The sequence below is a fragment of the Lutjanus erythropterus genome, chromosome 11, assembly GCF_056507025.1.
Source record: "Lutjanus erythropterus isolate fLutEry1 chromosome 11, fLutEry1.hap2, whole genome shotgun sequence".
NCBI classification, from domain to species: Eukaryota; Metazoa; Chordata; class Actinopteri; order Lutjaniformes; family Lutjanidae; genus Lutjanus; species Lutjanus erythropterus.
This window is the reverse complement of record NC_139327.1, coordinates 3,686,168-3,713,584: the sequence shown is the minus strand read 5'-3', so window position 1 is coordinate 3,713,584 and position 27,417 is coordinate 3,686,168. Positions and strand designations below refer to the sequence as shown.

General features: G+C 38.9%; 2 protein-coding genes across 3 annotated transcripts; one reads left to right on the top strand and one right to left on the bottom strand.

Annotated features, from left to right (window-relative positions):
- Positions 1 to 405: 405 nt before the first annotated feature.
- ftr82 (finTRIM family, member 82) lies at positions 406 to 26,166 on the bottom strand. Of its 2 annotated transcripts, XM_084730494.1 has the most exons (8): positions 26,150 to 26,166; positions 9,525 to 10,142; positions 7,373 to 7,468; positions 6,170 to 6,403; positions 4,068 to 4,227; positions 3,910 to 3,966; positions 1,856 to 1,921; positions 406 to 1,773 (listed from the first exon to the last, which is right to left on the bottom strand). In XM_084730494.1, the coding sequence occupies exons 2-8, from the start codon at positions 10,113 to 10,115 to the stop codon at positions 1,253 to 1,255; spliced, it is 1,725 nt and encodes a 574-aa protein (XP_084586620.1). In that variant the 5' UTR covers positions 10,116 to 10,142; positions 26,150 to 26,166; the 3' UTR covers positions 406 to 1,252. The 2 variants fall into 2 exon arrangements, with proteins under 2 accessions (XP_084586620.1, XP_084586619.1); XM_084730493.1 differs by lacking the exon at positions 26,150 to 26,166 and having other exon boundaries at positions 9,525 to 10,275.
- On the top strand, positions 17,801 to 23,420 carry ftr83 (finTRIM family, member 83). The gene is made up of 7 exons (XM_084730490.1): positions 17,801 to 18,467; positions 18,894 to 18,989; positions 19,182 to 19,415; positions 20,072 to 20,231; positions 20,342 to 20,398; positions 20,931 to 20,999; positions 22,548 to 23,420. The coding sequence occupies exons 1-7, from the start codon at positions 17,895 to 17,897 to the stop codon at positions 23,072 to 23,074; spliced, it is 1,716 nt and encodes a 571-aa protein (XP_084586616.1). The 5' UTR covers positions 17,801 to 17,894; the 3' UTR covers positions 23,075 to 23,420.
- Positions 26,167 to 27,417: the final 1,251 nt, after the last annotated feature.

Genomic DNA, 27,417 nt, shown 5'->3' with positions numbered 1-27,417 from the left:
TAAAGTAAAGAAGCAATGGTGAAGGAAAATAAAAAATCATTCCTTTCCTGTTATGGCTCCAAACTGTAGTTTTGTTAGTTAACTGCCCCCAGAATAGCAAAAACTATGGAACTCCTTGAGTCATAATGCAAATACAAATATGATCACTGTTCCCCAACACTGACAGTTATAGTTAAAGATTTAAAGCAAAAGCTCAAATAATTTGATCTTTGAAATGTTGTTAAAGCACAAACAATAAATTATTACTTATTGTTTGTGCTTATTAGTATGTTCTCATTTATATCTTTATAAAACAGATCTACATTTCTAATCTGAAAAGACATTTGATTTGGCTGCACATATAACAACATTTGTTCCTTATGTTTTCATGCAGAAATAGAAAAATAATCTCAAAAAACTCAAAGATCAGTTCATTCATTTAGCTCTTTATTTAGAACTATTGATGAAGCATTTTGTTACAAAACAAGTCTTTTCTTGATAACAATTATACTCTGGTTTTCCATTATATACGTAAACATACAGCAAATTAAATAAAGGTTAGTTCAAGTGAAAAAAATAAACTGTAAAAGCTCTCAGCAACTGATACAACAACTGTCAGATAATATCAAAACATGACAAAATGAAATGACAATGACATGTTCTTCTGGATGTTTGAAACCAAAATAATAGCAGTGAATGCACCAACAAGAACATTACTGTACTGCTCATACCGATCATAAGAGTGCAATTCATTTTAAATCAATTTTGCAATAATATTGATAAAGCTTGTGATGATAAGCAAATGTACCTCCTGTTATTTCAGGTTACATTCATCATGACTTGAGATATGTCACACCCTTTATGAAGTCATAGTGTGTAAAAATATGATGGTGGGTGAGAACATAAAACGTTTATAGACGTTTAGCTCATTTATGACACACTGACACGTTCTAATATTATCCAGCAGTTATGATCAGATGCTGAAAGGGATAACACTTCTCTTTATATTGTATTTGTGTGATTATGTTGTAATACGTATTTCAGTAATGTCTTAGAAAACTATCATGAACGTGTGATCTGGCAGCACAATGCAAAACATAATAAGTGATGTGTAGAGTTAAAAAAAAGTATATACACATTTTTCATCAAAAATAAGTCATACAACTTGTCAATGTGGTTTGGTGCAGTTTCAAAATGTTGCAAAAATATATATATTCCAAAAGCATTGCTGCATATTATGAGACACATGGAAAATATTTTCAAATTCACATATTCACTTCACATTGCAGATCTTGACCGAGGTTCCGACTCCAAAGCCGGGGTAAAGAGGCTCAACAAACGTGGTCTCAAACCTGTGCAGGAGGGTCATGCTGTTGCCTATGCTATAAAACGCCAGCACGCCCGCGGTGTGGTCCAGGTACACACCTATCCTGGGGGAGTGGGGGGCGTTGATGGATTTGTCCACCCGGTTGTGCCAGGCGGAGTAGCCCGTGTCGGAGCAGAGGAGACTCCAGGACTTGTCGTTGTAGCCCAGCAGACAAAGCGAGCCTTTGCCCTTCCGGCTGATGCTCCTGTAGGCCACGCCGATGGAGAACTCCCCGCTCCACTCGATCTCCCAGTAGAAGCGGCCTCCGGACAGGGCCTCCCGGCACAGCACCTGGGCGAAGCTGTCGAACCTCTCAGAGTTGTCCCCGTACGGCTGCAGGTCTCTGGTGCGGATGACCTTCCTGCTGCTCTCAGAGATGTACAGCTCCTTGTAGGCTGTGTTAGAGTCCAGTTTCAGCTGGCAAAAGTCTGGAGGCAAAAATCAAAACATTTTTATTGTATTCATTTGAGTTAAATCATCATATTTCAAGTCAAAACACCAGATACTCACATTTCAGAAAATCTGCTCTGCTCTTTGGCTCTGGAGGAGGAGTGTTGTCCACTGTCATTTCTTTGCCTGCACATGAACAAACACTGGGTTTGGTCAGTGTGAACTACACACACCCACACACATGCCTTTCATTCTTTCTTTGATGTCTTCATGCAGTGTTTTTAACTGAAGAAACTATGATACAACCCCTCTGTGTTGGAAAGCACTGAACTTAAATACAATTTTGAGGCACTTGTACTCAAGTATTTAAACTTTCTGGGACTGAATTAGTACGGACTACGGTACAACTTAACTGATCCCACTGGTGAGTAGAAAATAAAAACATAAATCCAGCTGACATATGAATGCATCTTTTATTATAATTCAGTAAAACAAATGACATTATTCTGAAATGGGCCATTCTGCATAATGAATACTAATACTTTTCTTGGTATCAGTATATGTCAATATGTTTGTTCTTTTACTTAACTGAATTTCTGAATACAAGACTTTCTCTTCACTATTTCTACACTGTGGTATCACTACTTTAGCTTAAAGCTACAACAAGGAACTTTTATGTTGTGTCGATTTTGGAGCCCCCTGTGGAGAAAAGAGGTAGTGATTCCCAGGGAAGTGAAGAATTTCAAATACTCGTGTTACTGTAATTCAGGAGTTTTTTTGGGTACTTTTATGAGTATTTTTTGTAAGTGTGTAATTATATTAATGCACTTAAGTACAAATTATACTACTTTTAAAATCATAATTTTCCACTGAATACACTGAGACAACTTGAATTAATATTCAAACACCTCATCTGCATTTTTGTGGCCAGTGAGGTTGTCTGTTCGTTAATGGGCCAATGAAAACAATGACGTATGGAGAAGAGCACGCTGCTGCAGGAACACGTGTCTAGAGGTGACCATAACTACATAGAAAAGAAAGACAGAAGACAAGTGAAAAAATTCCTCCGCCATCACAACAAAATATAACAAAATGAAAAATGATAAAATGATAAAATGAAATTATCCAGATAAAAATCTTCTGCTTCCTTTTAACTGGTTAACATACTACTTACTGTAAGTTTGCCTGGGAAAATGCAAACACAGGCCTGTTTCCTCATGAGAATTCACAAAGAATCTGACCTGGTGGCAGGTGTTAACAACAGAAATAGCTTAGAAATAGGTCACAGTGTTTTTAGTATTTTTTATTTATTTATTTATTTTTTTGTACTGATATTTGTTTGCTTGTTGTTGTGTTTAGAATTACGGTTCAATTATGTAATGTCTGTTGTCACACCGTCTCTCACTTAATGTCTGCACCTCAATCTGTATTCATGCAGTAAAATAAAAAAAGAATAGAAGCAGCAAATAGCTTGCGATGCTCTCATTTGCACACACAGGTCATACAGAGCAGTCATTCCCAAAGACCGGCTCGGGACCCACAGGTGGGTCACAAGAGGTTTTATTTAGGTCCTCAAATAAATAAAAGACTATGGAAGAAATTCTGCAAATGTAAAATTTATATCTGCAGTAGACCTTTTATAAAGCATTTGAAATATGTATATTGTTTTACTGATTAGTAGAAAAAACAAGAGCCTGTTCATTCTGCCTAAAAGCACTTATTTTGACTCATTTAGGCTAAAATGTCCTTTGTTGTTTTCCTGATATTAAGAAATAAAAAGAATGAGACGGTCTGTTACCTCAGCCCAAATGAATTTATATCTCATTTATAAAGTTTTAATGTGTATATGTTTTCAATAAAGCTTCAAGATAATATAGGGTAATGTGGAAATGGCAGTTATTGATAAGCCTCACTGTGACATGGGTCATGATGGTTTGTCATCTTTATAAAGTGGGTCACCAGGAAGAAAGTCTGGGAAACACTGTAAAAACTTCCTTGTAGTAGGTTTAACATCATGTACATATCAATGCATTAATAATTATAATGGGCTGTTCTATATAATGAGTACTTTCACCTTTTGTACTTTAATTTAAGGACTGCCGGCTGCATTATCAACCTAAATAATAATTAACCTCCTACAGTCTTATATTGTTATAGGAAGTGACAGCTCTCACCTCTGCTCCTTCTGTCCAATGTTCGACTCTCTGTTGTGTACACTGGCACCTCGTTCACTGTAAGACACACAACACATTCATGTTGAGCAAACTGAGTTTGTCTGCGTTTTCTGTCCATCATGTCAAAGCATTGTTGTTTCTGCTGCTGAGGTCCTGACCTGACTTGGAGATCTTAAGCAGCTCCTCTCTGCCAAACTCCTCCAGGCGTTCCTTGATCTCAGCCACAGCTTTCCTGACGGCCCCAAAGGAGAAGTCGGGGTTGACCGTCACTCTGGGTATGAAGCCGTCATCAGTGGGGGTGCAGAGGTAGTTGAAGTTCTGATGGGAAAAGAAAAGCAAGTATCGTGACAAGGATGAATATACATCAACATGAACTATCTGAGTACAGACAGAGTGGCCCAAATTAATTTTCATAAAAAAATTTAAACGAAACAGACTTCATTTATACTATTTCAGAGACTCTGATGAGTCCCTCCCCCTTCTAACCTTTCAACTGGCACCTGAAACATACCCGTGTATGATTTTCTGATGTTCTAGGTACTTTCCACACATGTTCCATGTACATGCACACTCTTAGATGACTTCATCCTGGCACCCAACCATATTTGGCCATATCCAGCTACATTCAACTGTGTCAGCATCCCGTGTACATCACCTGTGACCAGGTTTCTCCCTGCAGCTGGGCTGCTTGGCAACAGTTCAAGGCAAGATAGTGGTTCTCTTGGCAGCACTTCAAGGTTTGGTGATAGTTGTTAACTCCCCAAACACAGAAGACTGTGTCACACCAAACAACTGGGAAACACCAGATACTATGCCCAGTGTCACACTGAGCAGCTGGAGGTTGTTACACAAACACACACAGGGGATGCAGAGAGAATGCTGACCCTCTCAGAGAGCATAACAGATGCCTCAGTATACATGGAATGCAAGGCGTAGAAATTCTCCTTCTACACCATCTCTACATGAAAAGTGCCATCACATAATTTTTGTTATAATTTGCTGCTATATAAATACAATTGACTTGATTTGAAAATCCATTTTGGAACTAGAATCATAGGGAAATGTTTTTCACCATACAAATTTCCATCCACAGCATTATGAGTAATAAATCAAAGAGCTGATTTTAATTCCTCTTCAAGTCCTCGTTTAGAAATTCTTATGCCCACTTGATCCAAAGAACTTAACATGTGTTTATATTGTTATTATAACCATGGGCAACCTGTGCATGTAAGCCATCTCATTCAAAACCACACCCATATGTATATTGACTTGTATTAAGCTAGAATTAGAGTAGAAATGCAACGTCATGACAATAACACAAAAATCTATCACTATGACTTTGTTAAGCCACACTGCCTTATAGGCAAAGGTAGGAAGTAATTAAGTGCAAATACTCTACTTAAGTCAAGTTTCAGGTATCTGTACTTATTCATTTTTCTGACAACTTTTTTACTTTTACTCCCATCATTTTAACACAACAATCTGTACTTCCTGTTCCTCACATTTTCAACATTTTTTAATGCTTTTGAGGGTTTTTGACTAGTTTTACTTTGCGTCATGTCATTTCAATCTAAACGGACAGGACAATAACACACGGAAAAGAGGATTCCTTGGTGTGTCCATCAGTGCATATCACACATGACAGATGTAACAAGATGAAACAGATGAGAGAAAGACTTGACCACGGAGAAAATGTGAGGTTCTGTTAACTTTTACTTGAGTAAAGAAGTACTTCAGTACTTCTACTTTCACTCTACTTTTACTAGAGCTAAGAATGTGTGCACTTTTGTTACTTTTGCTTATATATTGGAATACCAGCACATTACACCAGAGGTTTGCAGAGTGAGATGTGGACGTCCAAACAGTGAAAAGTATTAGTTAAATTAAAACATAAGTTATAAAAAGGAGATCACACATAAATGTGTGTGATTTGGTTGAAGAGACATACAGTAGGGGGATATTACTGTTTTTCCTACTTTCCTAAAGTCAGAACCTAGTAAATACCTCAGGACAGACCTTTTTTATGTATACATTTTCTGTAGTCTGAAGTTATGTAAAACAGTAACATTAAGCTATACTGACTCACTTATTGACTGTCTATGGGATCAGACAACATAATCACAATCCCATAAGCATGTGGGAATTGAGCAAAACTAAGTAAGTGAACAAAGGAGGGGGGATTTTTATCCACAGAGGCCCACAGTCCCACCTGGATTAACACCAATAAATGACAACTCCATGCACTAACGCTGCATGTTACCTGCAAAAAGTGGATGTGGTCTTCGGTGCTGTACAGCTGCTTGAGGCCGGACTCCTTCTTCTTCAGCTCGTCAATCTCCTGTTCCAGTCGCTCGATCAAAGCCTCGGCCTGGTTGAAAGCGGCCTTCTCGTTGATGCCGATCAGCTTGGTCACCTCTGACCTCATCCTCTCAATGGAGCGGATCATGTCCTCAAACATCTTCTGGCTCTCCACCATGGCTCTCTGGGCTGAATTCTGAACAAGACAGAAGACACTGCTGTAGTCAACATCTTATAGCATGGTCTTTCTTTTTTGATGGTTGAAATATGAATAATCAAGAGAGTTGGTTGGTTTGTAACCTACTGTTTGTACAATAGCCATGCAAGGGACAATGCAGGGCAGGGCAATATATCAATATTATATTGTGATAGATTTGTTGTTGTTGATACTGTTATATTGTAATATATCAAAACTGTTGTTTTTTCCTGGTTTTAAAGGCTGCATTACAGTAAAGTCTTATAATTTTCTGAGCTTATCAGACTGTTTGAGCTGTTCTATTATTTGATTTTACTATTTAGTCATTATATCCACATTACTGATGATTAGTTACCAAAAAATCTAATCAGGTATAATAATATTTTCTGAAGACCCAATTGTCATCCCTTAAATATTGTTGCAATATTGGAGTGTTTGGTCAAAAATACTGTGATGCTTTTTAACTTCATCCCCTCAGCTGCTTCAACCCCTTGAAGTACAAGACATGTCACCAATCACAACCTATATGATCAATATGAAACTTCCCTACTGTGATACGTTTCTCAGCTACTTCATACAGGCCTAGGATAATGTACAGTGAAAGAGTCATTATTGTGAAATAATGACCCTCTCATTGTGCATTGTCCCGTGTATTACACTACTGGCTAAAATACACAAAACATTTTTTTTAAAATGGTTTTATTTCTTCTGCTGAGTCCTTCAGAGTCTATGTTCAGAACTGCGTTCACAGCAACAGTCTGTTATTCAGAAATAACAGACCGTAGAATGCTGTGATTGACCAACCAGAATTAAGTATTCAAAAGAAATGTGTAATAAGTCCTTGTATTATAATTCTTGTGTGTTTATGTGTCATGGAAATCTGTATCTAATTTATTATTTTAAAAAAGTCCAAAGGGGGAAAGAAGAAAGTTTGTTGACATATTAATATGAACATAGAAGTTCAAGTACCTTGAGTGAATCCACAGCAGTCTTCAGCTCCTCCAGCTCCTTCACCCTCTCCTGGCATTTTTGTCTAATCTCAGCCTGAGAGACTCCCAGGAGTTTCTGCAGAAGAAGAAAGGCATATTACACATTCATCTGTTTCACTGTTTTGTTCCCATGCTGACTGGCCGTACCGGCCTCCTTTAATTTATTATGCAGAAGCTGGCATAAGATGTAGTTAGATGTCATGCTGTTTTATTGTATGAGATGTAAAGCCTCATATTTGTTGGTTCAGTAAAAACATTCTTTCTCATTAAGGAATATCTGGGGAGGCCCTTGGGCATGTCTAATAAAGCCCACTCAAAAGAATCTTCTTAATACGGCCGGCTTTTATCTCAGGGGGAGAGGGGGGAAAAAATCTGTAGTGGAATTCTGGCCATGTGAGGAATGCGAATCTACCGCTGCCTGACTTTTAAAGAGATGTTTCAAGGTGCACGCAGCTCTGACATGCAGAATAGACGGCTCCTAATTCAGCTTTTACTCAAGCCCACCAACCCATTCTTCAAGATAAGCTTGAGGAATGTGGGGAATCTAGGGAGGGAGGGAGGGGGGGTGAACATGAGAGGGGGAGGGGAGAGAGCAGGAGTGAGATGTGTGAGATTCAGGTTGTAAATCCTTGGATGAGAGAAACCAGACTCCCCCATGTTGTAAAGAAAACAGCAGGTCGAATTATTACTCCATCAAGCTCTAAAACTAGCCTACATATAGAGTCATAAAAACAGATTACTGCCCTGAGTGATGCACATCTATTCCACAGTATCTGTTGACAGTCTTATCTAGCCTTCATAGTTTTACAGGCAATGTGATGGTGAGTCATTTGAATGGTCATTGCTACAGTTACGACACTGTGATTGGCTGATGATGAGGTGTCGAAGGCCTTGATGCCCCCTGACATTCCAGTATTATTACAGACCTGCTCCCACAGGTGGGAACCAACAGAAAGCAGAAAGCAGCAGAAAGGAAATGTACGGTTTCTGTGTATCTATCCCACAGCTGGATACCGCTGCATTCTCTGAAAAGCAGCTTTCAGAGGCAATAACTGTAAGACACTCCCCCCCGGCCTTCATACAGCTAATCAGAGAGCTGGATTTGTTTTGGCGGTGAATGCCTGCCAGTTTAGCTGATAGCGTCGGCGAAATGGGTCAAAGTACAAGCCCAGTCGTAGAGCAGGGGCAGGAGTTGGGAAAAACAACCTGTTTACTTTCACTACAAACACTTGAATGACTATACTTTTATAACACATCAGGGATGTGGCTCTTACTAAAAGTTTATGTCTGAAAATCATACTTGAGTTGAATTAGGAAAGGAGATTCAGCTAAACTTTCTGACAGGAAATCACACATTCATTCTCCAAGAAGATCTAAAGTGATTTTTCCAACGGGTGAACAGTTTGCTCTCCCACAAAATACTCCAATGACTGTATATTTTTAATGGATCAATGATATTTAAAGGTTAATATGTCTCAAAATCATGTTAAAGTTGAATTAAAGGAGACGTTTCAGCACTGCCTTACTTTTCCTGACATGTAGTCACAATTTCTTTCTTTTCCAACAGGTGACCACTTTTCTTTCACTCACAATACTTTATTTCCAAGGTACCAAGGATTTTAAAAGTTAAATCTGTCCGAAAATCAGAGTTTCAGCACTGCTTATGTTTCTGTCATGAAATCACACTCTAAGTCTCTGACAAGCTCATTGAAAGTGATTTTTCACTCAAAATACTCAAGGATTAGCATCTTTTTAAAGGGTTATCTGTTTGAAATTGATATTGCAGTTGAATTGGGAGAAGAGTTTCAGCTTCTAACTGAATGCTCACAATCTTATTCTCACTGAAAAAGACTTTTCTAACAGGTGAGCAGTTTGTTTTCACTCAAAATACTCAATATAATTATTCTATATTTCTAATGTACAAGGATGTGGCTCCTTTTAAAGGCTTATCTGTCTGAAAATCATATTAGAGTTGAATTAGGAGAGGAGTTTCAGCTTCGAACTGAATACTTACTTTCATTCTCTGAGTAGCTGACTGAAAGATTTTCTAACAGGTGAACAGGACTATTTGTGTGCCTTCTGCGTTTAGTTTGTGAGAAATATCAATAAACAGAGACAGGAGGGTTTCTTACCTGTTTCTCCCCCCTCTCTGCCTCAGCAGAGACAATGTCATGGCCCTTGTGTTCACTGACTGTGCAGATAGCACAGATACACATCTGATCTGTTCGACAGAAGAGCTCCAGGGACTTCTGGTGCTGCGGGCAGATCTTCCTGTCCAGGTTCCCCAGCTCGTCCACCAGCTTGTGCCTTTTGAACGTGGCTGACTCATAGTGAGGCTTCAGGTGCTTCTCGCAGTAGGATGCCAGACAGTTGAGACAGGACTTCACAGCCTTTAGTTTCTTCCCAGAGCAGAAGTCGCAGGGGACGTCGCTGGGCCCGGCGTAGATGTTCCCCTGGGACATGTTGAGGTTAAGGGTCAGGCCACTCTTCTTGATCTTCTCAGCCACCATGCTCAGAGTGGCGTTGGGCCGCAGCACGGGCCTCTGGGTGAAAGTGATCTTACACTGCGGACAAATGTAAATCCCTGTGTAGTCAGCCTCATTCCAGTAGCCGCTGATGCAGTCCATGCAGAAGCTGTGGCCACAGGGGATTGCCACAGGGTCCCTCAGCAGGCTCATACACAAGGAGCAGTTGAAGTAGTCTGGAGAAGTGTGATCAGCCATTGTGATGGACCAAAAACACAGTCAGACCTGCGGAAACAGACGCCAAGAACAGACAGAGGCTTCGACAAGTGTGCCTGGGAGCCCGCCCTCAAGAGTGTGGTACAGCCTGCCAGAGACAGGACCTACTTGTATTTCTGAATTCCAGAGGTTATTGATTGAAAGCAGACAAGGCCCTCCCCCTGTGCTGTGAGTGTATCGAGCCCTGCCCAGTTCAGATAAGCAGGTTGAGCGAGGAGGGAGAGGGACGGAGAAAGAGACAGAGAGGGCGGGCAGACAGGACAGGACAGGACAGAGAGAGGAGAGAGGATATGGACAAAGAAAGAGAATGAATGAAATGTAAAAAGTACAACAAGTGACAATGAACGTGCTGGAAAAATGCTTCCATTTTCCACGGAGTTTCCTTTACTCTCAAATTTCTCATGTGGCTCATCTGTGGATGAATTGCGCACACACTCCTCGGCAGCTCTATTTCCACCTATTGTTGTCAGACAGAATCGCCATTGTCTTAAACCGGTTATAGTCCGACAAACATGAATGCAGCCTAAAGTACTGTCGGAATTTAAGGGACCACCCAATAAACAAACAGAGACACTGTGAGCTCAGGCAGTGTTTCAAAGTAATTTCCCTGCTCGCTCCTTTTTTTTAGCACCTAAAACCTAAAACTAAAAGTTGAACTTTGCTGTAGGTGTAGCTACAACTCAGTGCTGTTGAGTATTTGCACTGTGTCCAGTCAGACCAGTCAGGTCACTTTGTAACTGTAGATGTTTGTGCAGCAGAGAGAAAATATTCATGCTTGAGACACCAAGCGGAAACACACACGCACGGCTGCGTGTGCACACGCAACACATTCCTGCCGGATCCAGGTGTGTTGTTGCAGTGCGTGTTTCACATACTTGTGTGCATGCTTCACTGAGAGTAATGTCGCATTTTTTCATTCCTAAAAATGTCACCCTCATGGTTGCCTAATTTACCCCTGTGACCCTGACTTGCTCTGCAGCAGCAAGTGCTGACATCATAGACTCACATTAACATTTCAGTTGGCTCTAGTCTATTGGTTTCTGCCAATACTAATGCACCAATCACAGTGCTTTCCTGTTTTGTTATAGGTTAGAGCCCCTACTGTAACAACATAGGAAAACACACTAAATTAAAGGTAGAATCAGTGCACTGTAAAACTGAAAAGAATTATGACTAAAACAGTTGAAACAACTTAAAATTTCAACAGACTGCTTTCAACTTAAAGCTTTGAATATTACTAATTCCAAACACTGTATTAAAAAAAGTAAATTAACTGAAGTGAAAGTAAAATTTTAAATTTCAATATATTCAATTAAAACAATTGAATTTTTCAGGCACTAAAACAAAGGAAAAATCAGGTTTGCAGCTCACTGCTATTTATTTTGGATTTTTTTTTAGTTTCTAAAACTCAAAGATTTAAGTTTTCTTAAATAAAAGTATATTATCTCAACAAATAATGATAGGTTTATTTAAAAAATTAAGAGTCTGACTTGAAAACTCAAAAATCTATTGCAGTGCGTTGCCTTGATATTTTAAGTTGTTTCAACCATATTTTTTATAGTGTAGGAATTGTCTGAGCTGTTCATAAGGTATGAGAAGGTTGATTATTGAGTCTAATTCCCAGGATATGAAGTACTGACAGTTTTGGTTGGTAAAGTGTCCTGAGCACAGCAAAATAATGAGAAAATGAGGAAAAATACAGGCAGTGGCACAGACACACTACTAGTGAGTCATATGTGACGATTAAAAGGAATTATGTTTTTATGAGTCTATATATTGTGTTTCTTTAAGGGAAATGTTGCATACTATGTCTTTAAGGTTGTAAAAAGTACACTGGCTCCACCTTCATTTTATATCTTGCATTACTTCATAGACTTGGTAGTTTCACCTCTCCATATTTGGTCAGGTTTCTGATAAGCCAGTTTTTCCTTCCTTCCTGCAGAGTAAAGGGAGCGCTCTGTACTTACAGATTAACTACCTGTTAGAGGCCAGGGCCACTGCCAGGGGACAAAACTTTGAATGTAGCTTCCAGTTATTTGACTTTCTAACTTGTGATAGAAAAGTGAAGAACATACAGTAAACATATAATCTAAATCAATGCCTTTTTCTTTGAGAAAGTCAGTATGAGGTATGATAAAGTTTATAGGATAACACACTTTAATAAGGTTTAATAAGAAGCCTTTAAGAGCAGCAGCTCCCAGTGTTCTTTGATGAAGCAGACAGAAACTCCACTGTCATCTATAGCTCAGTCCGAGTTCAAGGAGAAAGGTCAGCCTTCATTAAGGTGCGGTGCTTTCTGCAGGGCGAGTGCAGGAGAACACAAACGGCTGTTTGATCAAAGGAAACAAGGAGCCACTTCACTGAGTGTGAGTAATAAAAACAGGAAGGCACAATATTCAGACGTGGACGCATTTGTTGATGTTGGTAGATGCAAAGGTGAGGAGTACTGACACCAACCCAGAGTGAATGGAAAGACTACACACTGCTAGTAAGCATTGCTGTTGTCACGACAACCTCAGCCAGGAGACGGGACAAACCAGCATGTTGACCATCTATCAAAGCTGCATTCAACGGGACATATCGTAATAAAACTTAATAAATTCCAACACAATGGTCTAGTTTTTATGGTGTCTCAATTCAGATTTGACATAAAAAACAAAATAGCATGGCTATGTTGTGTATGTGCAGTTTGTTGAGATAAATTCCTTAAAAGTTGAACCACAGGCCTTTTTCACAGCAGCTATTTTGACATGATACAGTAGAGTAAACACAGGTGTTACCTGTGATACTTATTGTGGTTCAGTTCCATTCAGGTCAAACACAGTCAGGGTACTATTGTCCATGTTGGCTCACTTGAAGGTCTCTGCTACACTAAATGGAACAGGACCTTAAAGAATATCATTGGTAACACCTGTGTTTACTTTATTATTTCATAACAATATGGCTGAAAAAGGTCTATAGACTTAGAAAGCCAAACTCCCTCCCCCTCTGGTGGACCACCATGGGACCTAACTGGGGGAAAAATGTAAATGGTAGTCAAAGGGGAGAGACAAATAATTTTTTGATCCTGTTTGAATTGTGCCATGATTTGCACATATGATATTTGTCAATTTAAAAGGTAATTTTAACAAAGTTAATCAGCCAAACTTAAACTTCAAAAAGAGATCAGACTGAGTTTTAATTTCTGGGTGAACTATCCCTTTAAAATGACAACCTGCAATAATATGATCACTGGGGAGCTAGGAGGACAGACCCAGTCTTTGTCACAGAATTACTGGCTGCCGGGGGAGGCTGATACAAAAAAAAAGAACCTAAACTCAGTCAAATAAAGTAAAACTATTTGGTGTACATGTACCACCATGGGTCTTCCACTACCACCGGTTATCCAGATGTGGTTTGTCTTCCCTCTGGCTCACACAACAATAACTGCTTGAAGCTAACTGTTGAACAGTTCATGCAGTGGTAAAGAGAGCTCAGATGATATCATGTGGTATTACGTAGACTTTAAACAAGAGCTTAAACTTGAAAAGTATCTGCTGTATCTGTATTTTAGAGTGAACAACACCAGAAGATTTACAGAGATGACAGAAAGAAAGGAGCAGAAACCAGATGATCTGATGTAGTAACTCATTACAAATACTCACATTACTGTAATTAAGTTTAGTTTTTTGGGGGTACTTGTACTTTTATGAGTAGATTTTCAAGTACTGAAACATACATTGGAAAAAGTAATCTACTTAGTTACCTTTAAAATCACAGTAGAGTACTAAGAACAATTTGAATTAATGTCCAAACCTCTGATCTGTATTTTAGCAGCCAATAAGATGATCTGATCTCAAACAGGCCAATGAAAACAAGGACATGTGGACGAAAACAAAACAAAATGCTATATGATAGCACATACTGGGGGTAAGGATGTTAATGATTAATCATGAATCGATTAATTGCTGTCAAGAATTTAACAATTTAACAATAAAAGTGTATTCATGGATATTTAATCAATAGTCGTAGCTGTAACTGCACCTCATTTGACATTGTTTTGTCTGATGGAGCCGTTTATTAATTGATTAAACTTGAACTTAAAATGAGAGAAAATAAAAAATTTAAATGGCAGAAAATGTGTTTTGTATCTTATAAATTGATTAATTGATTACTAGCACAATTAGGAAAATGCACAAAAATTGCAGCCCTAGTTTGAAGAGGTGACTGTGACATCAATGGTTAAAAGTAACTAATACTCTGAGTAGTTTTTGCAACAAATAATTTGTACTTTTACTTAAGTGTATTTCTAACACCAGTACTTTTACTTGTAATTGAGCAACATTTTAGCAATCTAACTGTACTTGTACTTAAGTACAGATTTTCAGTACTCTTTCCACCACTAATAATGACAATCATTAGGGGGTTGAATATCGAACTTGAAACTTTGAATGTAAGAATAGACCCCAGTAGGAACAGCAGCAGCATTTTCTGCAGCTAATGAGGATCCTAATAAACCAAACTGAAGTAAACTAATGTAAGAATCATGAATTAGAGAGAAATATATTTGCCAAAGTATTGTGTAAATCCCCAAACCATGGTTAATTAATTTTGTCATTACAATCAGTCAATCTTTTTGAAGTCCTTCCTTCATTAACATGTGTTGTACTATGTCCATGTCATGTGCTGTCGTTTTGTTATTACTGTATGTAGGACTGCACAATTAATCAAAACCTTTATCAAAATTGCAGTATGGCTTTCTGCAATTTTCAAATCACAGGAGGTGCAATATTTGTTAAAGGCAAAATGTGTCGAAACACTTTCTCATAAATGTATCTGCTATTACACAGATTCTTAAGTGAAATTAATTGCCAGTAGATGCACAAGTCAAGGAGTCCAGAAGCTCAGATATCATGGTTTAGTGCAGACTAACAGCTTCAACTTCTCCATAAAACTTCTAGATTTTTGTTTTATGGTAGCAAAGTCCAACTCCTCTCCACCTCTTAAAAACGGGGTTAAAGGGACAGTTCAGTAGAGACAAAAAGCAAAGAAATCTGCTTTGCAAAACAAGAATAAATTGTCCTAATTGAATCATCAGCTTAGAGGCCTGTTGAAGTGTGATTTAAATGCTAATGTTATGACTGAGAAACTACACTTATTGCAACCAGATGAGCATCTGGAGAGTGACTCAGCTCAACCACTTTCACCTGTAACTGATACTTTCTATTTCTAGCACCAGAAATAGGATCACACTTATTTAAGTCACATGCAAAGTATTATTAACTTTATAAAACAATGAATTTGAAAATACCATTATACAAATCATAATATAAATAAGTCTTGTAAATTTGTAATTTCCCCTAGATCAGCGGTTCAAGGTCTTTTGAAGGTCAAAATGATTATCTGAAATGTAAAAAAAAAAAAAAAAAAAATCAGTTATTTGGATCTTTTCATGAAAATAAATTAAATGTACAACTGAATTAAATTTAACCATATGTTTTTATTAACACTGATTACACCTTATTCTAACCACTACATCAAGTCTACCATTGCGTCATTTGCTCTGAGGAGTCTGACCCCGTCAGTGGAACTTTAAATCAACTAAGAAGCTACATTTAGTCTTGTGTGTCAGCCGTAGTTACTGTTGTTGACGGACAACAGACCCTATAATGCTTGGCACTGTGCTTGGGCCCCGCTGGCTCTAACACAATGGAATCTTTTACGCAGGCTTTCTCAGCCCTCCTGTTATCTGGGCTATCAAGTGTAGTTGCATTCCTATCTCCATTTCAACAGCCCCGAAACTCCATCTTGGCTGGGAGGTGTGTTCACTGTAAGATGAAATCAGCAGAGGAAGGCGTTTAGCTCAGAGGAGAAAACATTTTTATAATTGCTTTGGTTTCGAGGAGCACATTTTCTTATTGGAGGTGGTATTCCAGGTAACAGAAACACACACTGAAATACAGCAGTTGCACCTGAGAAGAAACTGCAGCTGTCCTGTCAAACCTCAAAAGAAATCAGTGGCAATGAAATGCAAAGTAAAAGTGAGTTGATGATTAACTGGTTGCAGGTGAGGTGAAGGTCAGAGAAATTTCGCTGGCTCAAAAGGACCAAAACATCTGAATTCAGCAAGAACCAAGAAAACGACATTTCATCATGTGACCAAACATCACAGTGAAATGAGACACAGCTGATCAAAAACAGGAGCTGAAAATGAGTTGCATCATTTTTAATCAAAGAGCAGAAAATAATCTCTTTATCTTGAGGTCAGTTTGTACTGTGACTTCAGAGGGGAACATCACATACCCAAAGGGAACAGTCTGTCTCCAGGCAATCTCCGACACTCAGTAATCAGAGTACACTCAACTGCAGAGCGTGACACACCTGAGCTTTCTTTACACTGCACTGTTTCATAGTTTTAAACACTTTCGAATGTGCTTTCTGGCTTTAACTTACATTATTCTGAACGGCAACTTTCATACTCTGTTTGCACCAGAGTTATTTTAGTTTTATGTTTCTCATTAGTTTAAATTTAAATTTTTATCTTAAATTCAGTTTTCTTTCAGTTAGTTTCCAGCTTGGATTTGCTTATTTCAGTTTAGTTTTTATGGTTCAACTTACTTAAGTTTTTATTAGTTTCAGTATTGGTTTGACCTTTTTATTATATTTATATTTGTTTTTTTTATAATAATATGTGGAGTATTTGTCAGGAACAAGTTCAGAACAGGTATTACAATGAAGGTAACTGATACACAATCACGTAGATAAATCCAGTATTGGGAGGGTTACTTTTAAAATGTATTCCACTACAGATTACTGAATTGTCATTTGTAAAATCAAGTAACACATTTTAAATATTTTGGAACACTTTTGGAGTACTTCAGAATCATCACACTGATGCCATTTGTTTGAGTCACTGAATATAGTTATTTCTAACTCTTGACTAATATTTCGGTGTATTTCCATACCAACAACATTCCTGACAGGATCCTGTCTGTGCATTTCCGCTTGTGTGGTGTCTGGCAGCTGCAATTAGCACACACAAATTGTTGCAAATTGCAAAAAAAATTATGTGAAATGCATGCCTCAAATAATTTTTAGAGCAAATAAAACATAAACAAATAAAGTACTGCCTTTATGCGATCTATTTTTAAAGATAGTAACTGTATTCAGGACTGTAATTGTAATGGAATACAGTAACAATAATCACACACTTGTTGTGTTGACATATTTGACAAAAATGACAACAACAAAATTTTTCCTGTATATTTAATTTCAGTTAGTTTTGTAAGTAGACAATATTGTTTTTGTTGTTTTACATTATAATTTTTATTTTTATTTCAGTTAACAATTTTGTTTTCTTTTCACACCTAGTTTTATTTTTTAGTTTAGTTTTAATTTCTTGTAATCACATTTGCACCTACTTTTCAAAAGTCTCAAGGCCTACACTGTATATTTATTATATGATGTTGCTTTTTTGTGAAACTAAAAATACATTGAAGAGGTAGACTTTTGCTGTCAGCAGGCCAAACTTTGTGACCATGCATTTTATTCCTTCTGATTAGATTCTGTAGCTGATGGAGGCATTCACTGTTTTCCTTTCTTGCCCCGCCCTTGTTTGACTGGTTTCGGCTTAACCAGTTTAGCCTCCCTCTCTGTTTACTCTATATAAATTGCTCCTGTAGTACCTGTGGGATCACTTTGCCACTGTGCTGACACGACTCACTGACTGCACGCCTTCACATCATCTTCACTGCATTACAGGGAGCACACCAAGTCATCTACATGTCGTCCGAGGACAACTGCTACCTGTGTAAGGAATACCTCAGGGAGCCCGTGTCCATACCATGTGGACACATTTTCTGCTCCATCTGCCTGAAGACATACTGGGACCATGCTGACCACACAGGCTCGTACTCCTGCCCACAGTGCAGGGTCAGCTACAGCAAGAGGCCCACTCCAAGACGCATGGGAGGCTCCCGGCACTCCACCATCCAACGCAACAGCGAGTCCTTCCCACCTCCGCCTCCGTCCCCTGACTACAACTACGCAGGACCCCAGGACGTAGGCTGCGACATCTGCATTGGCAAAAAGCACAAAGCCGTCAAGTCCTGCCTGATGTGTCTGGCCTCCTACTGCGAGAAACATCTCAAGCCCCACTATGAGACACCCACCTTCAAAAGGCACAAGCTGGTGGACGAGATCGGCCACCTGGACAGACAGATCTGTCCCCAGCATCAGAAGGGTCTGGAGCTGTTCTGTCGCACTGACCAGATGTGTGTCTGTGTGCTGTGTACGGTGAAAGAACACAAAGGTCATGACATGGTGTCTGCTGAGCAGGAGCGGGCAGAAGAGCAGGTAGGTGACGATTTGCTTATGTAACAACACTGGTTTTTCTGCTAACATGTGCTTTGCTCAGCATGAAAAGTATTGTTTCATGTCCATGAACCTTGTGTCATTTGTGAATCAGCGGTGACACATGCACATATCATTTGTCATTGCACTAGTGAAACAGTGGCAGGTCATGCATGAGAGTAGATTACAATAGATTAAACAAGCCCAGAAAACAAAGCCTCGAGCATTCAGCGAGACACGCCCGTATGAAGGAGGGCTGCTACCTGCACTACAGCTTCCATTATCAGCTTTGAGCTGTGCACTGTGAAAGCTGAATGTTTAAGTTTAAAAAACATCTGTCTCTCTCAGTCTCAGATTTTGTCACTTTGATTTGTTGATTTGTGTACTTGCGGTCACCGTGATCAACAAAGTCTGTTGTTTTCCTTATAGCAACGTCTGGGTGCCACCCAGGCTGAGATCCAGGAGAAGATTCATGACCGACTCAAGCAGATGGAGGAACTAAAACAAGCAGTGGACTCACTGAAGGTTTGTGCCACCACCGTCCATCACACAGATCAGACCTGAATAACCACTCCAAACTGAATTGAAAGTTAAATCAACTACCAACACAGACATACATTCCTTCATGTAGTAGTAATGACAGCTTCTTTCAGTGTGCTGGTGAAACCAGTGTGACGCCCAGTTGATTAATGGCTTACGTCCATGTTTCCGGTGCAGAACTCAGCCCAGAGAGCCCTGCAGGAATGTGAGAAGATGTTTGGCGACATGATGCGAGCCATCGAGAGGATGCAGCAAGAGATGGCCAAGCTGATCTCCTCCAACAAGAGAGCCGCACTCAACAACGCAGAGGGCCACATGGAGCGTCTGAGCCATGAGATCGCTGATCTGAAGAGGAGAGACCAGGAGATCACCCAGCTGTCCCGCACCGAGGACCACATCCACTTCATCCAGGTAACTGACAACCACTCAACAGATACATGAAATACATACATAGATTATTTTGCATTTCAAGAATAAAGTCAAACTGTTGAGAATTAGGTCGAAATGGTGAGGAATAAAAGTTTAAATAACATTTCAAGAATAAAATCAAAATGTTGACAAAAAGTCAAAATGTTGAGAATGAAGTAGAAATGTCAAGAATAAAGTTGAAAATGTTCATTAAAGTTGAAATGTCGAGAAAATGTTTAACTGTAGAGAATAAAGTCAAAATATTCAGAAAAAGTTGACATGTCAAGAATGAAATTGAAATGTTGAGAATAAAGTTGAAATATCGAGAAAATGTTGAAATGCTGAAAATAAAGTTGAAATGTCAAGAATAAATTCAAAATGTTGAGAACGAAGTCGAGAATAAGGCTGAAATACTATTTTGAGAATTGAAGTTTAAATGGTATGTCAACTTTATTCTAAACATCTCAACTTTAGTCTTGAAATGCAAAATTAAAAAACGCTTAATATTGTAAGTACACTATACTGTTTCTCCCAACACTCACTGTGCATTTCAAGTCGAATGTGTATCAATCCATGTGACTACTAACTGAAAATGTATCATACTAATAATGTACTGCATGGTGAAAATGGTAACCAAATTGCTGTTTTGTCCTTATCAGAGCTACCACATGCTGATAGCCCAGACAGAGGCTGAGGAACTGCCCACAGTGAGCGTCAACCCCTACTTCTCCTTCGGCCCGGTCACTAAGGCCGTCTCTGAGATGAAACAGCACCTGAACGAATTCAGCAATGATGAACTGGTTAAGGTTGCCAAGACAGGTGAGTGAGGAGCCAGCATCAAGAAAACACTGTTCAGAAACAGTCTGATATATTCAGTATCACTATGAACATACTGTTACCACATTAACTCATTCATTTTGTTTTTGCAGTTAACAAAATGACCTTCTGCCAACTGGATGAGTCCAAAAAGAGAAAGTCAATCAAAAGTGAGTAATAACATCGGTACAAATCACTGTTTGAAAATCCAACAGGGCTAGACCCAAATTAAAAGTTAAGCATACTTGGAGCAGGAAAAGTTAGACAGATTTACAATTTCCCTTATCCTCAGCGGGGCTTTGTGTAATACTGTTTGATGTTTGGTCATGGCTGGAGAATGACATTCATTAGAGGGCAGCCTGAGGTCACTGAGTTGCTACTGCAGGGTTAAATGTTTACTTTGGTTAGGATATCAAGCTGCCAGTGAGTTTACATTAACACACTTCTCTGAAATAGTCTTTGACATTAGATCCATTGATGATGACATGATATTTAGATATTGTGACAGTCACAGTATCCAGGTTAACATAACAAGGATATCAACACTACCCACTTAATGCCAGTCTTCACAGTGATAACACATGTATTGTGCAGTTATTGAAGTTAATTATCTGTTATTAAGTAACATAAAGTATTATCAAATATTTAATCTTTTATGCCACTATGACTATTTTCTAACATGAAACACGTTTACTTTCTCAGATGATGAAGCTGCCATGTACAAGTCTGTTCCAGTCCACGAGCCTCAGCACAGGGACGACTTCCTGAAATGTGAGTCTCAGCGTCTCTGTTACTTTTTCTCTTTTCCAGCACTGACACACATCACTGCTCCCCCTGCTCATTTCAGCGCTTGAGGCAAATTAGATGCTGATGAAGTTCTCTGTCAGACCCTGTGGCTGACCACAAAATCTGACTTTAGTAACTAGTAACCACTGGATGTTCTACAGCGTTGACAGAGGCTGGGATTGACTAATTACAAATATATTAGCTGGCACTTACACAGCTTTGTGATTTTGCTTCAGTTTGCAGTTTAAGTTATAACAATAATTTTAATCAATCAATTTCAATCTGAGCAATCGTGCTTTATCAGGTCTAGTTTTTATGATTATCTTAATTTGCATTGCCTTCAAAAGGATAGTTCATATTATTTAACGTAGGGTTGTATGAGGTAGTCATCAAGTCAGTGTGCATCTACAGTAAACGATGGTCGACACGCACCTGGTTTGGGGAAGGAGCAACAGTACTGGTGCTGGAAGCTTAGCAATGTGCTGCTGTATACAGGGTCAAAAGCAAAATATATTTCAGCCGTCTAAAAACAACATTGGTTAAAGTGTGCACTATATTTAGAACATTTTCACAGCTTTACCTGGCTGTCAGACAGACTTCTCTGACAGGAAACCACCGTTTTATAAGCCACATATAGCTCTCTTCAAACCAACCAGACTCCATTGACAAAATCAGTCATTTTATATCACAGAACACAGAAACTGCTGGTCTACACTGCCTCGATTGGTTACTTTGTGTGTGTTATTTTGTGGCTTTAGCCTTTTAAAAAGATTTCTGCAGGGTAAAATGTTTTGCGAAGGGAGTCTGGTTCAGCAAGAAAGTGATATTTGGCTTATATATTGGCGGTTTCCCATGTCTGATGGCAAGGTAAAGGCACAAAAACATTCTAAATGTAGCATACACTTAAACTGATATAGATTGTTTAGGTGGGCTTTGTTTAGATGTCTAAAATACATAGTACAACAGTACATTGCTTAGCTTCCATGCTGGTACTTCTCCAAACTGGGTGCATCCACTGCCGTCTAGTGTAGGTAACACACTGACCATTGATATGTACCTCTCACAGCCCCACTTCAAATAATGTGAACTCTCTAATTAAGGCCACTGGTAAAAAGGGTTCAAAGATTGTGGGTCTCACTTTACAGTTACAGTTAAAGTTGTACTTTGTTAGATGGACTCACAAACAGTGTTGATACCTCTGGCATTCCAGATAAAAGGCCGGGCAGATCTAGCCGAGGCAACCGGGTAGCTCACCAGCTGTGACCTGCAGAGGTGGAGGCACACAGCAGGCAGGTGACATCTAACCCCTGGGATTATTCTGATTTCTGTGTCCAGTCAGAGGGTCTTAATCCAAATCATGCTATTGCAGAAGTTACATAAAATTGATGGTGCAGTGGTGAGGGGTGCTTTGAGCTGCTGTGAAACAGAGACTTCTTCCATCTTGGGTTTACCATTTATATTTATTAACCCCAAGCAACTTAAGGTAAATGTTTCTGCTTGTGAAGTTAATGTTCAATTTATCTTCTATTCTAGATGCCTGCCAGCTCACTCTGGACCCAAACACAGCCTACAGACAGCTCTACTTGTCTCGAGGGAACAGGAAAGCTGCCCTCAAGAGAGACCCCCAGTCCTACGGTGACCACCCTGCCCGGTTCGACTCCCTGCCCCAGGTCCTGTGCGTGGAGGCTCTCTCTGGAGGAGCCTACTACTGGGAGGTTGACTGGAGCGGGGAGGGGGCCGCCATCGGAGTCACCTACAAAGGCATCAAGAGGACGGGCTACGGAGACAGCTGCCGCATCGGCTACAACCGCAAGTCCTGGAGCCTCTTCTGCTCCGATTCCAGCTACTCCGCCCGCCACAACAAAGACCAGATCGAGATCAACGCGCCCTACTCATCACGCATCGGGGTGTTCCTGGACCACGCCGGGGGAACCCTCTCTTTCTACACTGTGGGGGACACCATGTCTCTCATCCACCGCTTCAAGGCCTCCTTCAGCGAGGCTGTCTATCCAGGCTTCTGGGTTTGGTACGAGTCGGCCATCAACATCATCCAGCTGTGATTAAATGAAACACCAATGATCGATGTACAACTGTGATTCAGTGTTGCTACAGATTTACAGAACAAAAATGTTACTATTCTCTGATGATATGTTATAATTCTTTTATAAGATTGGATACTTTATTGTTTTTTAGACTATATACAGTACATGTTGAATATGAGGGGAGCTGTGCTTGATGACTGTGAATATTCTGCAAATCATGTAAAACATAAGATCTCAGGTATATAAAGTGAATGAGCATTTAAATTATCACTCAGAAATGAAGACTGTCCTTGATTGATATATGTGATCATTTGTACAGGTTATGATACACTTATTTTTATCAATAAACATTTTATAAAAAGGATACACTGTGATGTCATTTTATAGTATTATCATAAACTTTCACTCAGCAGGCTAACTGCATGCAATGCACTAAAATGTAGAGCTGGAGATGGAAGAAAAGGGTCAATTCATTCATTCAAGATTCAACTAATGAGATTCAGTGTTATCATCTAGAGCAGAGCTAAACAAAACACAGCCTGGGGGCTGGAAGTGGGCCACTGAAAGGTTTCATGTGGCCCACAAGGTCAACATGGAAATACCAAAAATTAAAAATCTAGAAAAGACAGTCAGTTGCATTTTGCTTACCATTAAACTGTTATCAGAGCTTTATTTTGAAAAGGGTCAGTGCTGTGTTCATTGGTAATGATAATTAACTGTATCTTTTATATTAAACTGTAACTATATTCTCTCAGTGTTGTACATCCATGTTGTTTATGTTGTTCTTCTACTTTTGCTGCTGCTATCATCACAACCTGTATGCAGCCTGCATGGTTCACTGTAGAACATCAAGTTTCTGACATTGGCAACAAAATAGCGCACAATTCATCTCATGGTAATTTAGAAAGGGTGACTAACAGTAGAGGCACCCTATATAGAAAACTTCTGACCATTCCATTATTAGAAATTTGGTCATTAATAGTACCTTATATCATTTGTGTCTGGTCCACAGCAGCCTGATCAATTTCTCATGTGAAAATAATTTCCTACCCCTGATCTAGAGTTTGAAGTGTTTAAAACAGTTCAAGCAACTAGGTGTAGGGCAGGGATCAACCATATTTACTAGCAGAAGAGCCATTTTTGGCCAAAAAAGATTAAAAGAAATGTTTTGGATTTGGCATCCATAGCTAACCTGGGGTGATTTAAAACTAATCACTGGTAAAGTTTAGAGGAAAACGCGCTAAACTGTAGATGTAGGCTACTTTAGTTGACAAAATATTCAAACTTTTTTGGTCCCTTTCTCCAAGCAGCATCATGGCGTCTGTGCCTACGTTTTCAAAGTCACCAGGAAATAACAAAAAGCCTCCATGATGAAAATGGCAAATTAGCACCTGGAACACTAATGGTACAACCATGAACAAGCAAACAGCTAACGTCGCTGCATCCTGGGCTTAACGCCACCAAGACGTTTGGCAGGGTGTTTTTTCCCCTCTAGCAAAATGTGTGTGTGTGTGGAGCCAGACCTTTCACCAGCGCTGTGGAGAGACTATGTGAGGCTGTAGAGCAGTAGACACCTGGTGTAGCTTTTCAGTTAAGATCTCCATATTCAACCATATGTGACCAGCAGCTCTATAGGTCGACAACACTTTCCCACCTTTTGGCAGTCACCCTAAGAGGCTGAAATTTGGCATGGAGGTCATGTGTGTATGTGTGAAGGTGTGTCTTTCTTTTCATGCCAGTTGGTTGAAAGGAGGCATGGTAATGGTAGTGGTCCATCACAAAAAGGTGCTTAATTTCCAAATGGATTCACAGATTGACCCCAGATTTTGTGGAACGGTTGAGCTGAGCCAAAGGACAGCTGATTAACTGTTAACTTTTTTTTTTTTGCATTTTTTCATACAAAGTCAAAATGTTGAGAATAAAGTTGAAATGTTGAGAGTACAGTTGAAATACCATTTCAAGTATAAAGTTTAAATAATTTTCAACTTTACTCTTGAGTTTACTGTCAGAGAGGAGGAAAGAAACCAGAATATATTTAGGAATTTGGGAAGCTGAAGTCAGAGAATTTTGACTTTTTTCCCCCTAAAAAAATACGGATTAATCAATTGTAAGAATAGTTGTTGATTAATAGTTGCAGCTCTAGATGAGAGTGATGTTTGTGTCTTGTGATTGATGTCTGCAAACAGGAGTGTTGGTTTTGTGGAGGTCTGAGAGGAATTATACAGGAGTAGGTGAGGTGAGGTGTGACCGAGAGACTCCTGAGTTCCCAGATGGTTGAACCTCGTCCAGCAACAGCTTCAAATGTTTGTGGTATGTTAAACAAAAGTATGGCCCAGTCTGACTCTGAAGAGCTTTAACATTGAGTTAATCATTAAAAGTCTGGATTCAGGCAGTTACAGTATTAGTGACGCAACACAGCTACAAAAGCAGCTGTAAAAGTTCATTATTGTCTGAGATAAAATACAATTGAAGCCAGTGGCCATTTGTTTTCTCTTTACAAAATCTTTAGGCATTGTGAACTCAAATGAGCTTGACAGACTATATGCCATTATGTTTTCACTGGAAGCATCATATATTTTAAATACTTTACTTGCTACTTAACTTAAGGTTTTGCTTCAGTTCTAATTCTCTCTAACTTTCAGAATCTGTCTCTTGTGATACTGAAGTGAACTGAATGGAATCCTTAAACTGCAGCCTGCAGCGAAAACAAGCAGAGACACAGCAGAGAGGATATGAAATACTCCTCCAGAATCCTTAAGATTATGGTCAGCGGGTGAGATTGTGCAGGGATATAGTAATCCTGATGGATATGTTTCCTGGACTCATGTGTTTCTGCAAGGAGGGCTGAACTTACGCTATAAAGATGAGCAAGTTTACTAAATATGGCACTTAGAAAGAGAAATATCAGGTGATCTTGATCCCCATGTATTTGAGGCATTCACCATCAAAAAGTTTGTGATTTTAGTTGCTGCTTAATACAGATACATCAATATTTGTAAAACTAACACATTTGTAACACAATTGTATATTATTTGATTTTTAGACACAAAAATCGTAATCGTATGGAATATGCGGACTAGTTCACTGTCTTACTGTCTGGTGCATTTGGTGAGCAGTCTTCAGTGTTAATTTGTTGTAACTTTGGCTGTTGGAGCTGCTCTGCACTGACATTCTTGTGAGCCCAGCGACCTCTGGTGGAGAAATGAATACAGTGCTCACCAAGGCTGTCTGCTGCTATGGCTCCTCTCTGGGAGAGCTTCTGTGTGGGGAGATAAGTCACTGTTACAGATACGACAAATTCAGAAACAGTGCAAGAGAAATTATGATATACTAAAATGTTCATTAGACAGTACTTGTTCCAGCTTAAATATTGCTTAGACCAGGGGTCTGCAACCTTGATGTTCAAACTGTTCAAAAGACATTTTTGGACAAAAAGAGAGAGAGAGAGAAAAAAAAAATCTAGAGCTGAAACAATTAAATTCTCTCTTATTCCTGAAGACTTTTCTTTTTTGATTTCCATAGCTAGCTTATGGAGACTCCATCAAGAAAAGGCACTGACCAATAGACGTAGGCTATGACGCATTATTGTCAACAATTTTTTTTTTTAAATTGGTGTGTAGGCTACATATTTTTACAGTAAGAGAATATAAAAATCACTTCACACTGTAATAAAAAATAGCTGAGACAACTCAAAATTTCAAGGCAACATCCTGCAAAAAAGTTTTGAGTTGAGGCCAACTCAAAATTTTTAACTTTTGAAACAAACATTAAAAAGTTTTGCTGACCTATACTTTTAAGTTGAGATAATTTATTTTTTTCTTTGGATAAACTTGAATCTTTGAGTTTTGGAAATAAAAAAATGTATGTCACTGTGAGCGGTGAACCTGATTTGACATTATTTTGGTGCCTGAAAATGTAATGGTTTCAACTAAACATATAAAAATGTAATTTAAACATTATTCACTTTCATTTCAGTGCATTTACTCATTGATCAGTCATTTTTAAATACAAATTTTGGGGTGTTTCTAAAACTCAAAGATTCATCTAAAGAAGACAAGTAAATTCTCTCAACAAAAGATTACTTTGAATTTGAGTTTGGCTAAAAACTGAAAGGCCTGTTGCAGCAGACAGTTGACTTTAAGTTTTGAGTTTCCTCAACTTTTTCTCAATAATAATAAATAACAATAGAAATGTGAAAAAAAGAAAAACTGGCAACTCCCCCTGAACAAATTCACCCTATCTCCATACTTTGGACGAGTTTGTTTGTAAATCCTACATTGTGTGAAATGTTTGCATGCCTGTCATATTACACCATCAAGAGTGAAAGGAAATATTCATGCGGTCGGTGACAGGTTTTAATA